This window comes from Anastrepha obliqua, chromosome 1 (genome assembly GCF_027943255.1).
Source record: "Anastrepha obliqua isolate idAnaObli1 chromosome 1, idAnaObli1_1.0, whole genome shotgun sequence".
In the NCBI taxonomy this organism is placed as follows: Eukaryota; Metazoa; Arthropoda; class Insecta; order Diptera; family Tephritidae; genus Anastrepha; species Anastrepha obliqua.
The window spans coordinates 131,574,847-131,600,063 of record NC_072892.1 but is presented as its reverse complement, the minus strand read 5'-3'; the positions used below and the strand labels follow the sequence as shown (position 1 = coordinate 131,600,063).

Sequence of the window (25,217 nt, the reverse complement as noted above, 5' to 3'; positions counted from 1 at the left end):
TTTTTTAAACTTTCTGGTTGGTAATTTGATTTCAGCTATTGGACTGAAATTCCAAAATGTTACGTCACTTTCTTTTGACAACTTTGAAGTGTTGTTTTTTTTTTGTTTTTGGTTTTTGGTTTTTGGTGTTCTATTGCTATAAACAAGTGTGGATTGCCTTAGAATTTCATTATTCACCTAAGAAGGCAAGCATCACTGATTAGTCGTGATTAACAAGAAAGACTGATGACTTCGATTTAGCAATCTATAGTCAAATATGCGACTAGTTGGCTGCAATGAATGTGACAGCAACGGCTTAAAATTGCCATGGCTGCATTTCTTAACTCCTCTGAAATTAATTAACTTTTTACAGCATATGAGCCCATATATGGTATTGCAGTTTTGATTCAATTGCATTTCCAAATTAAGTATTATAAAATAATTTGAACTATTTCAATTCATCAAATATATTTTTAGCTATAACAAAACCCAAAAAAAATTTTCTATGATTGTATGACATTTCGCGGTGATCACTGGCCACTGGGTGATCGGCACTCACGCGGAGAAGCTTGGAATTCCGTACAACCCCCATTGCAGAAGCTGTGGGGATCCTACAGAGAAAGAGACTGTGGTACACTTTCTCTGCAGATGTCCGGCTTTGGCGGCTAGGCGCTTGAGATTCCTCAGCGTTCCCTTTGGGGATGACTTGACGAAATTCTCCAGCCTAGATCCCTTTTCTCTCCTCCGCTACATCAACAACACTGGATGGCTGTAGACGGTCTTATCTCCTCCCTTAATCCTTTCACAGGTAGTGGTCCACTCTATGGTATCAAAACGGCACGTAAGTGCTACTTGTAGCGTACCTGGGGTACTCTTGCCATCTTACCTACCTACCTACCTGTATGACATTTCGAAATAACCTCACTTTTATGCAAGTGGGTGAAAGCAGAATCGAAGTGCGATTGATTCATTTTCAAAATACAATAACAGAGTAAAATGTAAAACTTTTTGAGAAAAAAACAATATTTTTATGCAGTCGATATGTTCAGCTTTCTCGACGAATAATATTTTTTCTGCTTTTCAATTTTTTTTGTATACTGTATAACCATGATTCAAATATTAAAGCTTTGCTCACTTGTGACATTAAAATTTTGACACTCCCTTACAAAAGGTCGCATTTAAGAAGGACGAAGAAAGTGGAAAAATTAAATTCCTATTTGATAAAAATGGTAGCGAAAAATGTTTTCTTTTTACTTAAATTACAAATGGTACAAACGGAAATTGCCAGGAATGATATTAAAAAAAAGGTTATAAAGTTAAACCCAGATTGATATTTGGTGAATTATTTTTTTTTAAATAAAAAAAAGATATTTTTTCATTTTTTTTAGTAAGTCAAGAAATACAAAGTTTCTTACAGACTACATAGAACCACGAGTATTTATATAGAAGTAATTAATAAAATTAAAGCTTAGGAAACTAAATTAACAAATATATACTAGGTAATTATTTAGATTTCTTACAAAGAAATACATTTTTTAAATGGGTTTGAAATACATATTTCGCCCTAGAAAAGTCTAAATCTAAAAGGGAGGCGAGATAGTTAATGTCAGAGAGCGTCCTAACGAGAGGCGCATTGGCACTATATAATGTCCTCCTAAAGCCAACATGAAAAATTTTGCTACGGCGAAAATTCCTGAAAGGAACATTAAAATGTATTCTTTCTAGAAGAAACGGGCAGTCAATTTGTCCATTAACGAGATCAAAGATAAAAGAAGTTGCCTGAAACGTACCTCTGTCAGTTAATGGACAGAGACTAATCAAACGACAGCGTGAGTTGTATGATGATATGGGTTTTTAAATTGGAAACTGATCACGAAGTTGGGAAGTTTTGCCAATATGACGCTATTATATTACCTAAGCATTATGGCCCTAACGAAAGCCTTTCAGAGAAGAAGCGAAATCATCGTAAATTTAGTTGACTAACAACAAGCTGTGAAGCTTGCTTTAATACGCTATGCCCACGTAAGTTTGGAGTTTTGACCTCCCAAGTCGCGATTATTCTTGCATTCCTAACTACTTGACAAACTACCCTGGGTATGAAACGCAAAATGATAAAAAAATGTTGTTTGTAATAGCGGAGGCTCCTCGACAGGCAATGGCACAGCTCCGAGTGTATTTCTGCCATGAAAAACTCCTCATAATTTCTCCTCATAACCTCTCTCCATCTGCTATCAGAAGGCTGTGATTAGCTAGATATTGCTAAATAAGCTCTTGTTGGTAACTTATGTATCTTTAAAGTAACCTAGTAAGTACTCCCCCAACTTGTATTTGAAAGGCATCGGATTCAAATTGTCAAAATGACCATCTTTCACGTTCCTTGTTCCAAAAATATGCTCTATGATATCCTGATTTAAGCTGTATGTCAGTATGTTTTCCATATCGTTTTGGTTATTCACATACCGAGCAAGTGCTTATGCACCCTTTTGAAAACGAAATGTTTTTCCTACAAAGTTTACTTTTCTTCCACTTTTGCTAAAAATTTCTAGAGTTAGCAACCCAGTATCTTGCTAAGGGAGCCGATTTATCAAGAGAGAATGAGAAAGCTGCTTACTGAACCTTTTATTATTGATTTATGATTTATAACTAGTCTTTAAAAAAGGAAAATATATAGGGGAGATCGGGGGGTCGTGAGACACGGGGGGTCATGAGACACGCTCACAGCCCTGAACTGAAGAGCGCGGCATCTGTCTGGTATCTGCGTAACTTCTTGCTAGCTTTCAATCATAATATTTACATGACAAATATTTTGTTCATGCAGGTTATTTGTGTGTCCTCATACCGCGACTCCACTTGTGTGATTGAAAGTTTTGCTGATAATCGTTTTTGTTGTTTCTTACACTTTGTTGAACAAGCTAATTATAAAAGTGCATGCATCAAAACCTTCCTTGGTGAGTAGCCTTTTGACCCACAACAAGAGTTTTGCGTAAATATTAAATGCATCCATAAAACAGTGGCCACATTGAAAATAAAGCAATTGGGGGGTCGTGAGACAGCGTATTCGGGGGGTCATGAGACATGCTATTTCCGTAATCTAGGAACATTTAATAGTATTCTACAGCCGTATCTCGCATTTCTGTATTATCTGCAAAGGTGTAATGCCCAAAAAATTAAACCGAAACAATTCGATTCACTGTAATACTTGCGATAGACCTGTTCACTTGAAATGTGCAAATTTAACAGCCGGCTATTACACCTGCATCCATTGTGAATCTGATTAATCTAATATTTTCTTTTTCGGATATTCATTGACTTGATTGATTAGGTATATTATTCATATTGTTCATATCAATTATATTGTAGAAGCCAATATATGCCTTTTTAACGATTGAAATAAAAAATTTTTATAAAATCAGGCCGTTTTCTTTCTGATGAAATTTGTGTCTCACAACCCCCACAACATGCGAAAATCCGAAAAAAATGATTTTTGAGCAGGCAGGCAAAACTTAGAGATTTTTCTATAATTTTAAGAAATTAATCTTTTGTCAAAGTGTTGTTATACTTAATCACAATTAAAAAATTTTAATGTGCAGAAAAATGGATAGGTTATATTATGTTTATGGTCAAAAAACAAAACCCGTCTCATAACCCCCCGATCTCCCCTAAAACTTTTCTTTTAATATGTATGTCTTATTGATAATTAAATAAAGCTATTTGCACCGTGGAACAATTTTTTCAACGTTTTATTAATTCATGCAGAAAGGGTTAAATAAAATCAAAAATCAAAAAATAAAAACAAGAACCTAACCATGAACTGTTTTGTTTATCCAATATGACAAATATGTATATCGAAGCGTATGATTTTCACTGTGACTCACTGTAGTACGCGAAATAGATTGCAGAGAAGTAGCACCAGAACATCGCCCATTTCGAAGCCCAATAAATATACAAACTATAAACATACACACTTACACTTATATATGAAAGCGATATGTGCGCTTGCATACATATAGGTATGCATATATATAAACACACTATTAGTGCTGCCAACAGGCTATGGTCTTCGTCCCTGACCTGTGCAACTAGTAGAATGACGTGGCCGGAATGGAACATGGGTCGCACAAACCGACTGTTGAAATTTAACAGGAAAAACATGAGAAATCTTCTCGGGGTCCTAACAGGGCATTGTCTGATTGGCAGGCATGTCAATAGACTGGGAGCGCCCTATAACGACTATTGCAGAAGCTGTAACGACATTGAAGAAGAAGAGACTATAGAACACTTTCTATGCGGGTGCATGGCTCTGGATAGAAGAAGGTTCAATATTTTAGGAAAAAGTTCCCTGAATAACTTGGCAGAAGTAGCCAATATAAAAATAGCAAGTCTTATTAGATAACTACATTTATCTAAGCCACAGGTTGGTTCAATGAGGACAATGTAGAGTGAGGGGAGGGGACAGCCCCGGTGGTATCACAATGGGCCTACAGCAGGCCTAGGTGTGTCAAACGACAACCACTATACCTACCTACCTACCTATATACATATACATATATATGTATGTAATATACACCTACATACCTATTTAATAGGATCTGAATGTGTTATGAAGTTAACGAATTCCAACTTACCAGGAGCAGATTCTTGTAATCCATTTTTAGAGTTGTTACAATTAAGTTCGATAGTTTTTAATCCAAATAAATAATTTTGCCTTCAATACATTTTATCATAAATATCACAAATTTCTTAATAAATTGGCATTTATAAAATTCACAAAAATCACTTTCATTGACTCACAACAACACCACGTTTTCTTTATGCCTGCAGGTTTATATTTGCGTAAGTAGTCAAAACGAATATAAGAATTGGTCGATTTTATTTTTCAGTTGTTTTTTCGAGCTTCTTTGCCGTCGCCCATATATGTATTTTTACCGCACAACTTTTAACAATTACTGCTCTTCGTGGTTTCAACACTTCGAACCGATACGGCGATCGTATATTAGCAGATAAAAGTTTGTTGGAAAATACTCAGATAAAAGTGTTATCTCTGCCATTTCGTGTTTGTTTGCATTTGATAAGCGAGTTATCGCCGTGTGCTGCCCCTTGCTCCTTTGTTATTGTTTTTGCCATATATTTATGACAATGTAGCCACTGGTATGTATATATTTTTTGGCTATATATGTATGTAATTATATGTATATAAATGCATGAGAATTTCAACTCACCACTTTTGCCAGTCTTTTGCTACCACTAACGAATACGAGCCGTAATCGCGTTTGTTGATTTATTGCGACGTTCTACAGAGAAGATATGTGTGATAAATTTAATGTTTTTAATTTTCTGAAATAGTAGTGAAACTTGAAATACAAATTACAATAAAGACCAGTACCCAGCAAACAAATTCGTAGCGCTCGGAGTTCATGAGTCTGAATGAGTCAAAAAGGAGTACTGTGTGAGTGGTCTCTCCGAGCAAACCTCAAAGCATGTAAGAAGAAGCTTAATTCTGTTGCAAGGCAGAATACGCTCGTACATACATACATGGGTTCCAGGACACGGCGAAATTCAAGGGAATGAATTGGCCAACTGTGGATCAGCGGTTACCCCGCAGGGACCAGAGTCAATAATCGGGATCAGGAATCAGCGATTATGTACGCCATTTCCCTAAAAAGCTATGGTCCGGTCTGGAACACTGCAAAGTACAGAAAACTGTCCGACTTTCTTCTAAAACTTGGAAGAAAAGACGTTAGGTTGATTGTCGATATTATTACAGGACATAATCCATAGAGGAGGCGGATGGCTCTGAGCATTTTCTCTGTGAGTGTCCCGCATTTGCTAGAGCATGACTACGAATTGTGGGTTCCGATGTTATGAGAATGAGTAACATTCGTTCTCTAAAACTGGAGGATATTTTCAGATTTGCCAAAGAATCTGGAAAGTTCTTACAGGTCTAACTACCTCTATTTCTCTATTCTATGCTATCTTTTTCCTTCTGTTACTTCTCTCCTTTCCTCTCTGACTATCTATGCTTTCACTCCCCAGAGCTTCAAATATGTACTATGGGCCTTTTTAACCTGAGTGTTTTAGGAGTTACCAAATCTCTCGGTGCTTATTGTCTCGATCTTTCAAATTTCAATTTCCTCTAATAGTCTGCAGAACTGTATGAATACTTGAGTGAATGAATGAATGTGCCAATATGTAACACATGGGCTGAAAAGTCCCGGGCCTAACACATAAATGTCACTAGTTTTATTGCATTTACCTCTTTTTCAGTTAATACTAACCTTAAAAAGACAGCTGTTAAAATTGCATCATATTCTATTCATTAGTTCGTGAGTTATTGTGCTAAGAGTGACGCCACAAAATCGAAAGGTGAAGTTGCGTGAGTTAGCTGACATCGTAAAGATATCAAAAGAACTTCTGGGCTTTATATTGCATGAGAATTTGACTATAAGAAAGCTGTGTTCAAAGTGGGTGCCGTGTTTGTTCACAGTTGACCAAAAACAAGAACGCGTTGATAAATAAAAATGACCGCCGGTAAGAAATTTCGCTCAAATAAAGAGGTTATCGCTGAAACTGAGGTTATTTTGAGGCAAAAGATAAATCGTTCTACAAAAGTGGTATTGAAATGTTAGAGCGGCGCTGGAATGCTTACGTTGTTCTTGATGGAAATTACGTTGATGAATAAAGCTTATGTTGAACAAAAACAAGTGTTTATTTGTTAGGCCCGGGACTTTTCAGCCCATGTATTACGTGGTTCCATACAGTGGTTGCCTTGTAAAAATTCGAAATAATTAAGAAAAATCGACAATATACATTCTGTTAAAAAATATCGGGGATTGTTCATTTAAAAAGCACGCTACACGTACGTTACACATATGTCGAAATTTTTTTTGCTGGAATATTGGTACATCTGTCCTCTATAGTGTCGCAGAGTTTGAGTGTGATCTGTCAATTAGGTTGTTTTTGGCATTTAATTATACCAGTCAATCGCACGTGCAATCTGCGATTTTCACTATGGATAAAAAATTCGCACAAAGAATTTGTCTTAAATTTTGTGTTTTGAATGGGATTTCGTGTGCCGAATCGTTGAAAATGTGGCAGAAAGTCTATGTGCTTTATCAAAAACACGGATCTAAGAGTGGTATACGGCTTTAGGCCCGAGAAGTCGTGGAAGATTTGACCCGATCCGGTTGCCCCTCAACGTCTTCAACGGATGAAAACATCGATAAAATCAATAAAGTCATTTAAGTTTAAGGGAGGTAGCTATTGACCTTAGCGTGTCTCACGAATCAATTCGCAATATTTTACACCATCAATTCTGCATGAAAGAGCGGGCAGACCTTGATGACAGCTTGTGGCTCTATTTCACGAATGGCTTTCCGATAGGCGTTTTAAGGCCTGAATCGCTAGTTTTCATAACATTAGTCCACACCACAAAAAAAGTCTAACGGGGTCTAATTGCAGCTCCTTGGTGACCAATCGACATCGCCAAGACGCGAAAGCTCGATTGTGTCATCGACTATGTGCCATGGCGTACCATCCTACAGAATCCAAAGATCGTCCAAACCCATGTCTTTATTTTCCAGCCAGAAAAAAATCGTTTACCATAATCTGTAGCGCTTATGGTTCATCAAAATGGTATTTCTGGCAGCATTTTCCCGGAAAAATGGGCCAATGATGCCACCTCTCCGAAATTCGTCAAACTCTGAAGGTGCATTGGCTTCACGACGATCCCATGCGGCTTTTCCAATTCCCAAATGCGGCAGTTTTGTTTATTAATGTAGCCGCCGAGATGAAAAGCGCTTCGCCAGACAAGATGATTTAACCTTTTTTTCAATTGAAGCATTGGGCTACACAGCATTGACTTTCAAAATACGTTGGGAATTATTGCTCAAGTGTAAGGGGATTAATTTCGTGCCGCGGAGGTTTAAAACTAACTTTGTCAAGATTTCCATCCTGTACCACTCTGTATGTATCTAAAGAAAGCTCCGATTTTTTTCTTTTATGATATTACTAAAACCTACAATACTTTGAGCCAACTCCTTCGGTTATTGTGGGTACGCCAACAGGGCTACTTGACTTCTTTAGTGATTTAAGCAGCCTTCGCTAGACTTGCACAAAATATGTATAAAGCAAACTTTTGTAGCTACTGACCTACTCCACAAAGGTTTACGGGATATATATAATTATATGTAGATAAGCTCTCGCACTTCCCCATGCATACATTACAACTACGAGTATACCTAAAACACCGACATACATACATGCGCCCTCCCACGTAAACAAACGTGTAACTTGAGTTGTTCGTGTGCCGGTTAAAAGTTTGCGAAATGTGCGGAAACCCATTTTCACAATTAACAATAATTATTTACTTTTTGTTTATTACATTTCTGAGCAGCCGCGCGTTTAGACAACAGTCATTTAAAGTGCAATAAAAAGAAGAAAAAATACAATAAAAGATAGAAATAAAACAAATGTGCAAATGTGGCAAAATGTCTGTGAGTTTCGTCTCACTTTTCTTTTATTGATAAAAAGTGAAACATTCGAGCGCTTGCGTGAGTCACGGTGTTTTGCTTGAATGGTAAATTAGCTCGCCGAATGATGCTTGGTAAACAAAAAATTTTAAATGAGTAGTTCTGAGTATAAACGCAGGCACACGAACTCATTATGTAGATGTGTACAAATGTACTTTCAGATATTGGTTTTTTGCCTACCGAAAATTCTTAGAATGCAAGAAACCATCAGGAATTCGTTGTTTTGAAGATTCATTGACGAAGAATGTCGCACAAGTTTGTGCAACAAAAAGGACATAGAAGGAAAAAGCTGAGCTTAAATAAGTTAAGTGTATGTTGGTTCATACTAAATACATACATGCACATTAGGGTGAGTCAGATTGTTCGACTAATCGAATGTTATAGATAATTCTACGAAAAAGTGTAGCAAAACAAAAGCACAGATCGGAAATGAGTTTTAGCCTGCGTATTTTTAAATAAAAATTTAAATTTCCACGTCAAAAAAATTGTTTTTTCACTGTAATTTTTTCACTCCTTGTTCGTAAATTTATGAAAAATGAACCGAAATCATCGTTCAAATTCGTGAAACCGAAGTTGAATATCTCCTAAACACCGATTTATCGCATTTTAACTGATCATTAGGGCTTACGAACGGTCGGCGCACGTTTCATTCGGCACAATTTAACTGAGGACCAAAAATTGCTCAGAATTCAACATTCGAAAGTCCTCATTAAAGAAGCGAGAAAAGGCGAGAGCTTCATTTACAGCATTGTAACTGCTGATGAAACGCTGTGCTTCCAGCATGAACCAGAAGCTAAGCGTTAAAGTGCCGAATGGAAGGCTCCAGACAAGCCACACATCCTAAAAATCGCATTTGGAGAAGCCAAAAATCAAGTCCATGCTCATTTGTTTTTACGATTCCAAGAGAATTGTTCACAAGGAGCTCGTGTCAATGGCCCAAACTGTCAATACAATTTTCTATCTTGGCGTTTTGAAGCGTTTGTTGCATCGCATTTTGCATCTTCTATCCAGCTTTCTGATTGTATGTTATCTATTCGCCAAATGACATCGTTTTTACTAAACAAGTTGTTTAGATCTCAAATCCAGAAGACTTCTTTCTTTATAACAATTTTGGACAGATAATGTGCCAACCGATTTTCTGAGTATGTAAACAAAATTCTGTGCATATACTTAAGGAACAGTTCTAAACTGAAAAAATGATTTTCTTGCATGCCGGTTTCCAAAAAAAGTATGTATGCAGGCATATGTGATGGTAGCTTCAGAATTCGCTTTACAAAATACTTTTGCAATACATCAACTTCTTCAAACCACCCGAAACCCCACACCTGTGCTGCGTATTGAACGACAAACTGCAAGAAAAAGTTTCCATTTAGCTTCAATTCAAATTTCTTTCTGTTTTAAAAGACAAGTCCACAAAGCATTAATACCTTTTTTGCAGCAGCTGCTCTGTTTTCAGCATGTTTTTTAAAGTTCATCTGAGGTGTTATTTCTACTCCTAAGTAAGTATGTATATCGAGACACAGTCTGGGTAAGACTCCGTCAGAAAATATGAGATTTGCAAGTGGTCTTTCGATTTCTTTGAAACTTTGGGAAATATTAGTTCTAGGTAAGATACATTCGAGCCTAAAAGGATTTTGAAAAATTTTCAAAATTGAGTCATCTACGCCATGTTGAAAATCGGGACCGTGTTTTTTTCAAAAATCAATATTTCTTGAACCGTTGGATGGATTTCAATGCAATTTACAGACAATATAGAAACAAATAAGTAGTTTAAATTAGTATTATGTTAAAAAAAAAATTTCGAAATTTTGACCAAAAAAAAGTCAAACAAATTTTTTGAATCAATTTTTAGTTGATTTGGCCAGTTTTTTAGATTTTCTGTTATACACGTAACGATTCCTTATGATTTAACCTTTATTTTGAAAAAAAAAAAATTTATGGTGTCTATAATAGTTCTCGAGATATTGCGATTTTAGTGGAAGCGCGCACGCACGGTTCGCGTACGCACGCACGGCTCGCGCTGCGTTATGTGTTCCTGTATGAAGTGACTGGAGCAGACTGCTGCAGGTCTGTGCGCGTTTTTCTACTCCCGCGCTGCGTAACCGCGAACTTCACGGTGCGCGCTTCCACTAAAATCGCAATATCTCGAGAACTATTATAGACACCATAAATTTTTTTTTTTTCAAAATAAAGGTTAAATCATAAGGAATCGTTATGTGTATAACAGAAAATCTAAAAAACTGGCCAAATCAACTAAAAATTGATTCAAAAAATTTTTTTGCCTTTTTTTTGGTCAAAATTTCGAAATTTTTTTTTAACATAATACTAATTTAAACTACTTATTTGTTTCTATATTGTCTGTAAATTGCATTGAAATCCATCCAACGGTTCAAGAAATATTGATTTTTGAAAAAAACACGGTCCCGATTTTCAACATGGCGTAGATGACTCAATTTTGAAAATTTTTCAAAATCCTTTTAGGCTCGAATGTATCTTACCTAGAACTAATATTTCCCAAAGTTTCAAAGAAATCGAAAGACCACTTGCAAATCTCATATTTTCTGACGGAGTCTTACCCAGTCTGTATTTCTTCCTTACTATAATACCACTTCTCCTCGTCTAGTGAAAAAACTGCCTCTAGCAGATCGTCAGCGTGCAAGTTATGTGCATAAACATTTTTCTTGTCATTAGCAGTAGGGCTCAGCAGATTTTCAAAATAAACTTTAAATTCATGCGCTGATATGGCGGAACTTATTGCCGAAACTTCACCCTTTATCTTCTTAATAAATTTCGACCAGCTAGCGCTATCTTTAATGTTCTTAATATTTTCTATAAGCCTGTTATACCATTCTTCTGTATTCCTTTTACATACTTCTTTAAAATATTTATTTGCTTTTAAGTATAACAATTTATTTCTTTCACTATAGCTTTCTCTAAGGGCACTTAAACTTTGAAATGACGAGATTCTTGCTTCTTCACATTCTTTGTTAAACCACTCATTCTCGCCTAACCCTTTGCTTCTTGGAGATCTTGAATATTAATATCTTTTACTCTACTTATAATTCCTATATTCTTATTTAAGTTTTCTTGATATTTCTCCATTTTTTGGATATTCGTATTCAACTTTGACTACTAATAGCGCAAGTGTTGAATTGTTTCCAGTTGGAATTTGCAACAGTAATGGTGTGTCTGTTTATCTGTCTGTGTAAATCCAATTTAGCTCACTCATCTGCCTTGCTGTTACCTTTAATGTTACTATGTCCTGGCATCCAGAGTAGATTAATAGAAAAATACTGTGCAAGTATTTTTAATAATTTGTAACACTCTTTCACTGTCTTAGACGTGTGTTTACATGATAAAAGTGATTTTAGAACTGCCTGACTATCGGAGTATATGAAGATTTCACTTTCAGTGAGTACGCCAAGATTTCGGCTTGGAATACGCTGCAATGATCAGGCAGCCCAAAGGATATATTGGTGCCTATAGTTTCAGATATCACAAGATATTACATAGGAAATTCTTTTCATAAATGTTATTTAAATAAATATATTTTTTTTATTATTTAACAAACTCTCCCGTACCCCTGCACCTATTATATTTACAACGGGCACCGGCAGATGTATACTTAGTTATTTATTAAATTAAATTGTTTACTATTATTTGAAGAGTCAAGCAAAAATTCCAATCAATCGACAAATGTTGACATTATCCAAATAGTAAGTTATTGCACACATACATACTTACTATGGTATATGTATAGAGACACGAGCATAAAACGAAATGAGTTGTGGTGGGCATTAAAGTTAATTCGGAAGCAGAGCTCAAAAATGCGCTGACAATATGACGAATGGGTGGGTAGTTGATGACACACATGCAAATGTATACGCAAACATAACAACGTTTGTACAGAAGTATCAAATTATTATAAATGAAAAATAAAAATATCCCGGCACCATCTATCACTTAAAGACAATATCATAACAACAATAAAGCGACGACACCGATCCACCGCAAATGCCGCCACTTGGCGGTTCCAATGAACTTTTCAACCGGCAAATATTCGAATCCAATCAATTGATTCATTCGCACTTTTACATTCATTTGAACCAACTCAAGCCACATATGAAGCAACAACAAAAAGAAAGGCATACAACCATTATTGTTGATGCATAAAAAACGGTTGTTAATACACTTTAAAAGATATTATATTTATGTGTATGTATGTATGTATGCACGTACGCATAGTCGCTTCGTAGATGGGGAAATGGGGAGCGGATGTTGAAGATTTGTACATAGGGGAAAAGACAGCTGTTAATGTGCGAAATGCAAACCAAAGTAACGAGAATTTCTTTCACAAATAAAACAAGTCAGCGGAACATTGACAACAAAGGCATGACTATGTAGACTTTTGACTGTTGAATGTTTTGTTGTGGTTGCTGGCTTTTGGTGACTTGAGTGGTTTGGGTTACGGTTTAAATTACTTTTCTTCGTTAAATGCATATGTGTGTATGTATGTACCTATATGGGCACGAAATCTGCAAATTCTTTTACCGCTCGGGGCGCCTTTCGGGTTTACTGAATTTAATGGTGTGCTTCTAAATTTTTCAAACCATACAAATTTTTGTGATTATATTTAACTTAACTGTATTTATGAAAACTCGAGCGGATGTTCACAGTGTTGACAATGTTATTAAAAGATTGATCGATTTATTAAAAAAAAACAATCATTGATGACTTTCTTCAAAATAAAAAAAGTAATAAATTACTTCATTCATATTATCTTATAAGGACATCTTTAAGTAATACTTCAAATTTTTTAACAATTTTTAATGAATTTTTGCATATAAAGTACAGGGTGAGCCATATAGCGTTTGCTTTTTGAACCACCTATTTTTTTGAGAATGGCAACACAAATGACATGTCAAATGTGTTCATAATTTACTTAAAGGTTTGACATTTACGAAATGGGACGCTATACGCTTGAACAAAATTGGGAAAATGGGCAGAAAATCGTTTGACCGAAGATGAGCATTTTTACCGAAAAATCATCTTTTCTGATGAAGCTCATTTTCACATCGGTGGCTACGTCAATAAGCAAAATTGTCGGATTTGGGGCTCAGAAAATCCACACGTTACTGTAGAGAAGTAAATGCATCCACTACGAGTCACTGTTTGGTGCGGGTTTTGGTCTGGCAGCATCATCGGGCGAGGAGCCGCGGTTACAGTAAATGGCGAGCGTTGCCGTGACATGCTCAACGAGTTGTTTCCAAAAATTGAAGAGGATGACATGGACGACATTTGGTTTCAACAGGACGGTGCAACTTGTCACACTGCCAAAGTTACACTCGAACTTTTGGCTACCGTTTTTGAAAACCGAATAATCAGCCGAAATTCCGATATCAATTGGCTGCCTCGGAGCTGTGATTTAATTCCATTGGACTATTTTTTGTAGGAAGCCGTTAAGGCCAAATGCTATGCGAACCATCCAGAGACGATTGATGCTTTAAAACACGAAATCGAAGTTGCTATTCATGAAATTAGAGCCCAAACAATCGAAAATGTGCTTAAAAATTGGGTTGATCGAATGGCCTACTGTAAAGCCAGTCGTGGCAGTCATTTGAACGATATTATTTTTCATTCATAAATGACACTGTTCAATCTTCAAAATAAAAAAAATGTCAAATGATGTCAACGAAATTAAGTTTCAGATTGAAAATATGATAATTGGCGAATGAATGACATACAAATCGATTGATTCCGTTACTAACCAAGATGATAGGTCTGTGCAAAGAGAAAAATATCAAATAAAGTACATGACCGCAAAATTAGTAACAATTGCAATTTTCGGAAAACATTAGTTCGAATCTTAGTGAAACACAAAAATGAAGAAAAAGTCTTTTCTAATAGCGTTCGCTCCTCGGCAGGCAATGACAAACCTCTGTATTTCTGCCGAGTGTATTTCTGCCATGAAAAAGCTTTTGATAAAAAATCATTTGTCGTTCGGAGGCGGCTTAAAGTTGTAGGCCCCTCCAAGACGCGCACCACAAATAGGAGGAGGAGCTCGGCCAAACACCCAAAAAGGGTGAAATGTCATTTTGATCTCTCACTTCCCCCTACTTTGCAAGTTTTTGGATACATAAACACCAAAACAGAATTATCAAAGCTAATATGGGTAATATCAGCATAACTAAGAAGGTTCACAGGGGCACTCCATAGAGGCAAGTATTAACTCTACTTCTCTGGTTATACGTTATTAGCAAAATCTTAATAAAACTTAATAGAGGTGGGGCAAAAGCGGTGGCGAACGCTGGTTATGTGGTGCTAATGGCGTCAGGACTGTGTCCTAATACGATCAGTGGGATCATCCAAAGGGCGTTAGGCGAACTTAACTCTTGGGCCACAGGTCAAACCCGCGTAAAACATAACTTGTGCTTTTCACCACCAGAAATAAGGTACCAACTTTTACCCTACCAAATATCAACGGACAAACTCTGTTTTTATCAACCAGTGCAAAGTACTTAGGGGTAATTTTAGACTCCAAACTTAGTTGGAAGTTAAACGTCGAAGAACGGGTAAGGAAAGCAGGAATTGCTTTATATGCCTGCAAACGTATGATTGGAAGAAGATGGGGTCTTCAAACTAAGCATACATTATGGTTGTATAAGACGGTTAAACGACCAATTTTATAGTATGGTTCAGTAGTTTGGTGGAAACCTCTAGATATGACCACTTCCTCTGTGAATGCCCTGCCCTATGGAAGGACAGAATGCTAACCCTAGGCCTAACGCTGTTCGAGAATCTCGAACAACTGTCTGGCTTAGATGTTAACAACCTAATGAGGTTCTTAAACCGCACAGACTGGATATAGTATTCTTGTAAATAACCGTTAAAAATGTTGGTAACGAGGATGTGACAACAAAATTGTGCGGAAGCGCTACTTTAGCCAATCAACCATACAACATCTGTCGGGTCAGCTAGTATTTTTATGCAAAATGAATGAACAAAAGTTTGCATGAAAACGATTGCCAATATTGTAAAAACATAAAGTGCCTTAATTCAGTGAGCACAAGTGTATTATCACATATAAGTACACACCTACGGCTGTGAAACATGGGTCCTTAAAGTTAGTGACGTGAATTTGCGATTTGAAAGAAAAATTCTTAAAAGAATATTCGGCCCTATATGATTAGGAAACGGTACATACCGTATACGGTATAACCACGAGCTGAATGTTTTAATCGAGGGAGGAAATGTAACGCGGTTTATAAAGTCCCAAAGATTAGGATAGTACGGATACGTACGAGCAGCGAACGAAAACTAAGAAAGTATTTGAAGCAAAACCTGAAGGAGCAAGAACGATAGGCCGCCCAAGGAGACGATGGTTGCAAGACGTAGAAGACGATATACGAAAGATGAGAATCTCACAATATAACTATGCAGAAGAGTACTTTATTGACCAGATATTTGGAGCTCGATGAGAGATAAATCAGTGTGTGAGAATGTACGTGGAGCTAATTGATCTTAAGATCGGCAGGTAAATAAAATAAATTGAATACGTGCTGTAGAGCATAAATTATGTTCGATGCGTTTCCTCTATAATTTGTGGTATGCGTCTTCATATTACTCTAAAAAATAGAATACCCAAGAATTTTAATTCACCCGCGACCGGTAAATGATTTTTATGAGAACTTGTTTCATAGAAAATATGCACACCAAGAGGTGACCGTTATTCAAAAAAAAAGTTCTATCATTTAACGTTTCATATCCAGAGTAGGCAATGAACCTGAGATTAACCGAGTGATGATCATACACAATCCCGCTGGCTTACTTACATACTTCATTGCGAAGTTATAAAATTTCCGATGGCGTACTTTGAGGCAAACAATTGTGATCTTATAATTATGTGCATACATCAAGCGCGCATATACTTATGTATGTATGTATGTATTTTCGTTTTGATTTTCATTGGAATTCACAGTCACTTTTTTCGTTAAGCATTTTATGTATTTTTTGTAAATTTCTAATTTTTCAATTTTTTTAATTTTTTCTTATTTCTGTTCATTTCTTAAAAATGCATTACTTTCACAATTTTTTAAATTTGTACACAAAAATACTCATGATTTTCGTGATATTAATAAGCGCGCGAAGGTACTTCGAATGCTTGGGTGTATGTATGTTTGTATGTCAGTAAATTTATTTCTTTACAGCTGCAGATGCTCTACACCTCTGCCAAGCCATTCAACAAGTATGCACGTAGGCACAAACACTCGAACATAGTTGCAGTGCGGCGAACGTGGCTAAGTAATTGTTGCTTTTCCCGCTAACCGAATACGTTTCATTACAGATTTAAATTATATGCTTTTGCATTTCCATATGTACATACATACGAATGTATGTCCACAATCCATCCACTTCACAACGGAAGAGCTTCTCTTCTTCTTTCACCACAATTACACTCCATTTTTTTATTGTTTTTCATTTCTTTATCGTCTAATCGACAACAGCTGCAACCACTTCTCAGATTCTGTCATCGGTCTAAACGTCGACCACAAATCCCGTCCGTATCCAATAGAGTCACTTAACAAACTGAAACAGCCGACTGGTAACTTGCGGGACAAAAACAAAGTGATCAACGATCAACTCAAACTTCTCAGCGCTACAACAGTGCCGCGAATCCCAAAGCATTAAAAGAGCAAAAAAGGAATGAAAAAAAAAAACAAGTTAACTAACTGCAGCTACAGCGAGTTTTCATACCATTCAGGTGTGCGGTTTATTTATAAGAAAAAAAGTAAATAATTAATTTTTATTATTAAACGTGTTTAATAGGTTTGGCTTGATTTAAGGGAAATTTTAAATTCTAAGAAACTTCGAAAACATTCCAAGCCCGGCGAATCAATTTGAGTTATTTCCCAGTGGTGGCCTCTTCACCCATATCCCTTCTAGGGAATCGGACGGAATGTAATATTATGCACCAAGTTATTATTGTTTTTATTATTATGCGAGTATTTATATATCTTTTTATTTCTTTCGTTCCTTATTTAAGTCAATCGTAAGTAACTTAAGCAGAGGCCAAGAACAAGGCTTTTAGAAAGTCGATTAAGCTCTTCAAGTCCTCTCGTAAGAGGAGCGATGTTAAGGTAATTAGATCAGAGATTTTCTACATAAAATGCATGATGGAAAGAATAATGAGATGACGCGTATCGTGGTACCGTTACTTTGCTCTCAGCGAATTTGACAATGAGTTACGTCGTTTTAGCACCAGTATGGCCAGTTTACCATTTTCGTAACTGGATTTGGCATTTTTTTTTTTGTTATTTAATCTCGGAGTTTTTGTTCTTTCTTCATGACATATTTCTAGCCTGTTCCAATTAAAATGTATTGTTTATAATTTTGTAAAATATACATTTTTTAAAAATTAGTTCAATAATTCAGTCAGTTTTATTTAGTTTCACTTTTGTTTAACATTTGGTCGCATTGCCCCCGATTACGGTAATTGTTGGTGTTTTTCTCCCTTCAGCAGTGAAATCTCTGTCTCGCTACTGCAATGTTGCCTAGCTTTGGATATAAAAATGCACTAAAATGCCCATTTAAAGAAAATAATATACCTAATTTTTATTGAATTACTTAAAGAACTTTGTATGTGTGACAAATCGTCTTTAAAATGAGCGTTTTTTTTTTAATAAATATGTTATGGTTATGTACAATTTATTTTATGAATTTTTTGTTAAGAGAAATTCTTTGGTTAAGAGAACGACTTATTTGCTATATTTCAGGTTATGTAACAAGATAAGGTACTCATTTTCTAAAAATTTCGTTTTGGTTTTTTCAGTATTTTCTGGTATTTTGTTGCTTATTTTTACTGTGAACACACCTCTTGATACCCTATGTCCCACTAAGGATTGAGGACCGGAAAAAAAACGATTATAACTCTATGGTTTTAATTCGCATTCAATAAATTCAAACGCTTACAGTTTCGGTATTTTGTGTATATATTTCCGCATTTTGTGTATAAAAAGCACTAAATTTATTGCGAAAAGCAAATGATTGGCAACACTGCACAACTCAGCTAATGCGGCGTCACGCATGTCTCTAATGGGCGCAATCTTGTTTCTATCGTTCTTACATAGAATGGATTATAAGAGCGAAGTACTCCATTAGAAACATTGAAACTTGTTTTGCCGAGCAGGTCTGAATAGTCAATGGTACCGGATATTATACACATATAATATAAACATTAAGCTTTGAACAAGTCGTCGACTCTCAATTGATAAAACATTGATAAGCATTCACTGTAGGATGACAAGGGACTATCAACGTGAAGAGGGTGAGTAGCAAAACTTGTGTTGAAGTCTTTCAACTCTGCGAGGATGTGAGGAGTACATCGGATTCCAGATGATGGAGCTATACTCCAGCTTCAAACGAGCTAAAGCATTACATAAGTATGAGATTTTTCCTGTGTATGGATCTTTAAAATCACTAGCATAGCGACGCAAAAAAGTTAAGTTTGCTTATGCTTTCGGAATAATAGAGTTAATATGGATAATGAACAAAAAATACGAATCAAGAATAACACCTGGTTGGACGCTGGCGCTTATTGCATGATAATGCACCATCTCTTCGACCCAATCTTGTGACTGATTTTTTGACTAGTATTTTAACCATCGCCTGATATGGCTCCCTGTGACTTCTACCTATTCGGAAAATTACATTTGGCCATGAAAGAGAAACGGGTTGCGTCCGTAAATGCCACCCAAAAGGCTTGTACCGACATCCTGAAGTACATTCCGGACTCCGGTCAATGACCTGAAACACTCTTTCGAAAAGCTTTTAGATCGCGTAAAACAGTGAATCGAGGCCAGAGGAGACTATTTTGAATAAATAAAAGCGAATTTATCTGAACAAAGCTCTTATCGTTTTTTTTAGCTCAGTCTTGTTGATTTTGGACTTCACCTTGTAGATCACGAATTTCCTTGACTGAGACAAGGTTACATTTGAAGCATAATAAGTTGAGGAAAGGAGATTCATCGACTCGGAAAACTTCATGTGATAACACTTAGTAGAATTAAGACAACGTTTGTTCTGCAGAGCCCGACCCTTAAAAACATTCAAGTGTCCCTGTAGTAACAATACATCCGATAGACAGGATATTCTGCGAAAAAGCTTCAAATCGTCTGCATAGAGTAATTATTTAGAGTACTTTAAATAACGACCAATGTCATTCAAGGAAAGTATAAACAAGATAGGACTAAGAATGCTACCTTGTGATACTCCAGAAGTTGACACAAATGTATGGGATTTAGTATTTCCAATTTCAACAAATGATATTCTATTTGACGGGTATGATTTCAGCAATAAAAGGAAAGCTGATTGGAGCCCAGTTTCTAGAGGGGAATTTTGTGTGAGACCGAGTCAAATGCTTTCAAAAAATCGGTGTATACAGCTAAACTTGTAACAGTAGATTGTTCACCATTTAGCGCTGCTACCCGAAAGATCTATTGTGCACTCTTCATGGATTCAGAGTATTTCTCGGATCCCAACTTGATCGATAAATTTCAATATTGGTCCTATTGTCCATTGGACGATATTCACAGGTTAGTAAGATAATGATTCAATGTACAATTTCCTGTTAGAATTTCTGTGATTCCACCTATTATTGATTTTGATTGCGGCACACCAGATAGATTGTCCCAGTACGATCTTTTTCGCATTTTTTCTACTTCTTAAATAAGCGAGGAAAAGTTATCCTTTCCTATGCCAAATTAATTTATCTGCCCTTTCGTTCTCAATAATTATTATATGCCTTAGAACCCATAGGATACGTACCTGATTTTTAATTTTTGCAATTGGTGATGTGTATTTGGTGAAGACAACCGACCGATGACTGATTTACAGTGGTGTCAGCCACCTCGCACTACTGATGAAATTCATCAGGTTTTTAATATCAATGCCCGCTATATAAGAGAGCCAAGATGCTTAGCCCTGCGAAAGAAGAGCAGTTAAGAAGAAAGTGCTGAGATGATTGCGCGTCATTCTCCATAAAACGGACGCAAAACGAACTCAAAGTAATGCCGAGTTTCACAGCACATATACCTCGCGGCCAATGTCATGTAAGGACACCCATGACGTCCGAGAGCTGAGATTTCGTTAACCTCATGAGATCTCCCGAACGCTTCCAATCCACACGTGACCAGAACGGCTTCGCGACCTTACAAGTTTTTGTACTTGCCCAGCGTTCGCTGAATTGACGCAAAGCCCATCTCTCCAGGAGCAATCAGTCAACTTGATCCTAATCCCCTCGTTTCGCGAGGTAACTACTTCACAGGTTCCGTCTAGCCAGCTCATTTGCCTTCCAGTTTCCTGGAATGCCGCTATGACTAAGTTCCTAGACGAGTTTTATATCTAAGTGAAGTCAGACATTCCCCAACCAGTTTCAAGTGCAACATCATCGAGTCCAGGGCCCGTGACAGTTATTACACAAGTGAGCAGCCAATCAAGCAGATGCTTCTTTAATCACCTCTGCTTCGAATACACTGCAGTGGCCCGGTAACCTGAACTTTTGCCTGATGAGAAGCCGCTTGTAGAATACTCCCCCGCCAGCCCTTGCATCCAATTTTGAGCCATCCGTGAACTTGCACCAAGTACTGACTCCAAATACTGCACCCGGAGCACTCTTCCCTTGAAGGAATGTGAGTGGTTTTGTACGTTGTTGGGTAGAAACATTATGTTTTGATAATAAGGTGTTTTTTTCAGCCATGCAAAAAAGTAGAAGGTTTCTGCATCTCATTCGAGAGGATTGATGATGGTTGATATAATTAATTTAGAAATAAAAATTATTTAAAAATGAAAATAAAAGTGATGCTTAAACTGATTACTTTAAAAGGAAAGATGTTATTTTATTTTTATTTATTTTTTCCTTAACTCCCATCGGAGCAAAGGACGTGAAAAGAGCAAGAATCGGAGGAAATGAATCAAGTTGGCATCATTCTGAAATAAGCACAGCGAGCCTGTCAAATTACAACCAACACCACTCTACTCGCATCACCTCATTTTGTTATACTAGGAGGTCAAATTAACAGCCGAATGTAATATTCTTTAAATATCCTGCTTTCACTTTCCATATTTTCTTAATACTATTTTATCACGTTAGCACTTATAAGGCTGATGAGTTGGCTATGCAGCTGCTCTCCCGAGCAAAGAGAATAATGGGAATTCTAAGCATTCAGCTACAGGATTCAGGAGAATACTAGGCATTCAACTGCTGGCAGAATGCGCTTAGTCTTATTTGAGTAAGTGCGTCTTGTTTCAGCTCAACAGATACTAAGCAAATGTTTGGTCATGTAATGCGGTAAGGTCCTTCTAACCCGCCTGTAAAAATCCTGCCCAGACAATTGTGAATAGCAATTCAGGCTATGCGACTCAACAATGTGGCTAGTCCTTACTATCAAGGATGATAGATTACTAGGTTTGGCCTATAACTATGGTGAAAAAGAAAAATTGTGTGTGAGAGGAACTTCGGCTGCCATGTCACAGGAGTGATTCGCCAGCCGAATTCTGCACGATTATTTCCCACATATTCACTCATTCGTCCAATCAGTAGTTGTTCAGACGGCAACGAAGTGTCATTGGTAGATGTAGTTTTTCGTATATCACCAACACAATCACAGTTTTTTCATAAATAAACCGATTCGTAGCTCCTGCTACGTCAGCCCAACGGGCGATTTTGTCAAATTCGCTGACAGCTCGCTAAAGGTCTGATATTGGCCACACCATAAAAATCTTTGCACCATGCTTACTATGGTGGGTATGTACATATAATATTTAAAATATGATATGGTGGAATTATCTCCAAGGATGATAGATACCAGGTTTGCTCGTTACGGTGAAAAAAAAAATTTTTGGTGAGAAGTTTGGATTCTACGTTTCGTTTTGTGTTTTACTAAGCTAAAGCTAAATTTTGTGAGACGCAAAACGAATGACGTCGGCATATCTGTCAAATTCGCTCAGAGCCGAATAACGGTCTGCTAGGTAGTACACCTCTAAAAATCTTTTCACGATGAATCATCTCAGTGTCTGTCTTCTCCTCAACTATTTTCATAAGTAATATTCAGATATTTTTGTTCACCTTTTATCAGCTTTCATGAATATGGGGTGGATATTAGAGACTAGTGAAGTTTTTTTATAATCATAATTATTATATTTACACTTGAAGATTTCATTTTAAAACATATTTTCACTATCTCGAATCCTGTGGTACCACACCAGACTGCTTTCCCTCACATGCCTAAGTTTGTGCCTTTGGGAGTGTAAATTTCGAAATTGACAAAAATTTGGAATAAGTTTGCAATCATTTAAAAAATGTGCCTTTCTCATACGTATTGCCTTTGATTAGTGTACATCTGTATTTGTAAAAAGATATTAAAAGGAAAATTAATTTACTTAAAATAAAAAACTCCCCCTGCCGCCCCCCCTGCCGTGAGCTTATAATTCTGCCTGCCCTCTCTAAAATTGTATCAGTCTGTACTTGGTAATGTTTCGGTAAATATCTACCAAGTAGGGTATACAATTCGTTCAACCAATACCCCTTGTGTGCGCTCACTTGTCGGCTACAAAGCTCAAGTGCCCGAAATACAGACAAAATAACACAAAACAAGTTCAAGTAAAACAGTACCTACCCACCGTATAAACACTGTAAACAATCCGAAAGTTAACTTTGATATACATACAACATACATACACAGCTTCACACATACATATGCACATACACAAGCACTCGTTACAAGCAACAATAGTAATAACAACACGCGAAACAATAAAGAAAGCAGCAATAAGGCGCGCACGTCACGTTCGATCGAAGCTGATGGTTTCAGCGCAGCGTGGGACAGACTACGAAACCGGTGATTTTAGAGCTTCTACTTGCATTGGTGGCATTGATGATGCTGCTGCTGCTGCTTCTGCTGTTGCCTGTTTGCCGCTACTTGCGCCCCTCATGTTGTTGGTTTCTTGGTTTACTGGTGCTTTCGAGTCCGAAAATGTACCGAACAATAAAAACAACAACAACAACAAAAACGTTTGGTTAGTTCGTAAAGCTAGTTGCGGGGAAAAATGTGCCGAAACCGGTCAGCCGTATCGAACGGGCGCTGCAAGCTGCACAGCACCTACTCATCACACCACTCTTGGTTTAGTTTTTGTTGTTTTGCGCATGCGCGGCAACCGTTCGTCCGTTTTGTATGCTTTTATTGCACTCTTTAGTCGAGATTTGATTTGGTTTTGACTGCATTGCACGTTGTGTTTAATTTCTTTTTTTTTTTTGCTTTCTGTTTTCTGATTTCGTTTCATATTCGCAACGATAAATTATTTTACCTGTAATTGTATTCACATGCCTACCCTGCAGGAAAATCAACTTTTAACCGAACTGTTTCTTCGGAATTTAGGATAATACGTAAAATTACTCCATTTTGTGGTCAAAACCCCAATTTTTCAAGACTTGAATAGCACCCTTGCGTATGGTTTTGTAATACAGTCAAGAATTATTTTTCATTTATAACTGTCAATCACGAAAATAATGGATCTTGATCATGCAATTAGTAAATCGCTATTAGTGTCACTACTAATGAAAATTCGTCCTAGATAAAATAAATTATTTTATATTTATTTTCACAAGTAGAAAAAAGTGTTGCCTTGGTGAAGTGCAGCAACAGTGAGTAAAAAGACAGTATTACAAATTTGACAAACAATTGAATCTCATTTATGGTAGCATGAAGAAACAGTTTCACTAAAATGCAGTCCTATAGTGCATATACACAGTTAAGGACATCGATTGCCCATCGTTATTAGTTTCATCTGCTTTTCGCTGCTTTTGTTAAACCATTTCTTCTTTCTTCAAGATACGTACCCATTAAAAATGCGATCTTGTTTTTGGCACGTAGAGCGCACAATGAAAGCAAAGAAAAGCACTATTTTTAATTACACTCAGAGAATTAAAAATTTGCCTAAAGGTTGGGAAGACATTGTAAATAATGAAGGAAAATATATTATTGATTAATAAATACTTTAAACATATTTTTTATTAATTTTAAAACCACCTTTAAAAAACGCACGAACTTATGGACTGACCTGATATTTACTAAAAAATATTGGAAATCCGAATATTTATAATAGTTACAAAATGTATTTGATTAAAAAGTGTAAAGATATAGTCAAAACTACTTTCATATATAGAATGGGAAAAGACGGTAGAAACTCCAAGATATTTTGTGACTAGTTAAGAGGCTAAAAACGCGCGGTTATTAGCGCCTAATATAAGTTTATTGTATGATTTTGTCTGTCGGCGGCCGCCTAAATCAAAACTGTTTGGGTTGGTGCGTGACTACCATTCGGAATTCAGAGAGAGAACGTCGGTTCAAATCTTCTTGAAAGATCAAAGTGAAGAAAGCGTCTAATAGCGGTCGCCCCTCGGCAGGCAGTGGCATCCGAGTGTATTTCTGCCATAAAAAACTCCTCATAAAAATATTTGCCGTTCGGAGTCGGCTTGAAGCTGTGGGTCCCTCCATTTGTGGAATAACATCAAGACGCACACCACCAGCTCGGCCAAACACCCAGAAAGGGTGTACGCGCCAATTATATATATATATATATATATATATATTAGGCCGGGTCGATTCGTGGGGAGGCAAAAAAATCACCCATTGCTCTGTGAAAATCATATTCTTG

At 36.7% G+C, this 25,217-nt stretch overlaps 1 protein-coding gene across 3 annotated transcripts in view; it reads right to left on the bottom strand.

The window, feature by feature from the left end:
• LOC129236144 (leucine-rich repeat-containing protein 70) overlaps positions 1-16,504 on the bottom strand; it is a 32,154-nt gene extending 15,650 nt beyond the window's left edge. Inside the window, exons 1-2 of one of the 3 annotated variants that reach the window (XM_054870369.1) lie at positions 16,340-16,504; positions 4,605-5,146 (exon numbers count right to left, since the gene is read on the bottom strand). In XM_054870369.1, coding sequence (XP_054726344.1) covers positions 4,605-4,628 — 24 coding nt within the window. In that variant the 5' untranslated portion in view covers positions 4,629-5,146; positions 16,340-16,504. The remainder of the gene's footprint in view (positions 1-4,604; positions 5,147-16,339) is intronic. The other 2 variants (XM_054870370.1, XM_054870367.1) reach the window with 2 other exon arrangements.
• Positions 16,505-25,217: the final 8,713 nt, after the last annotated feature.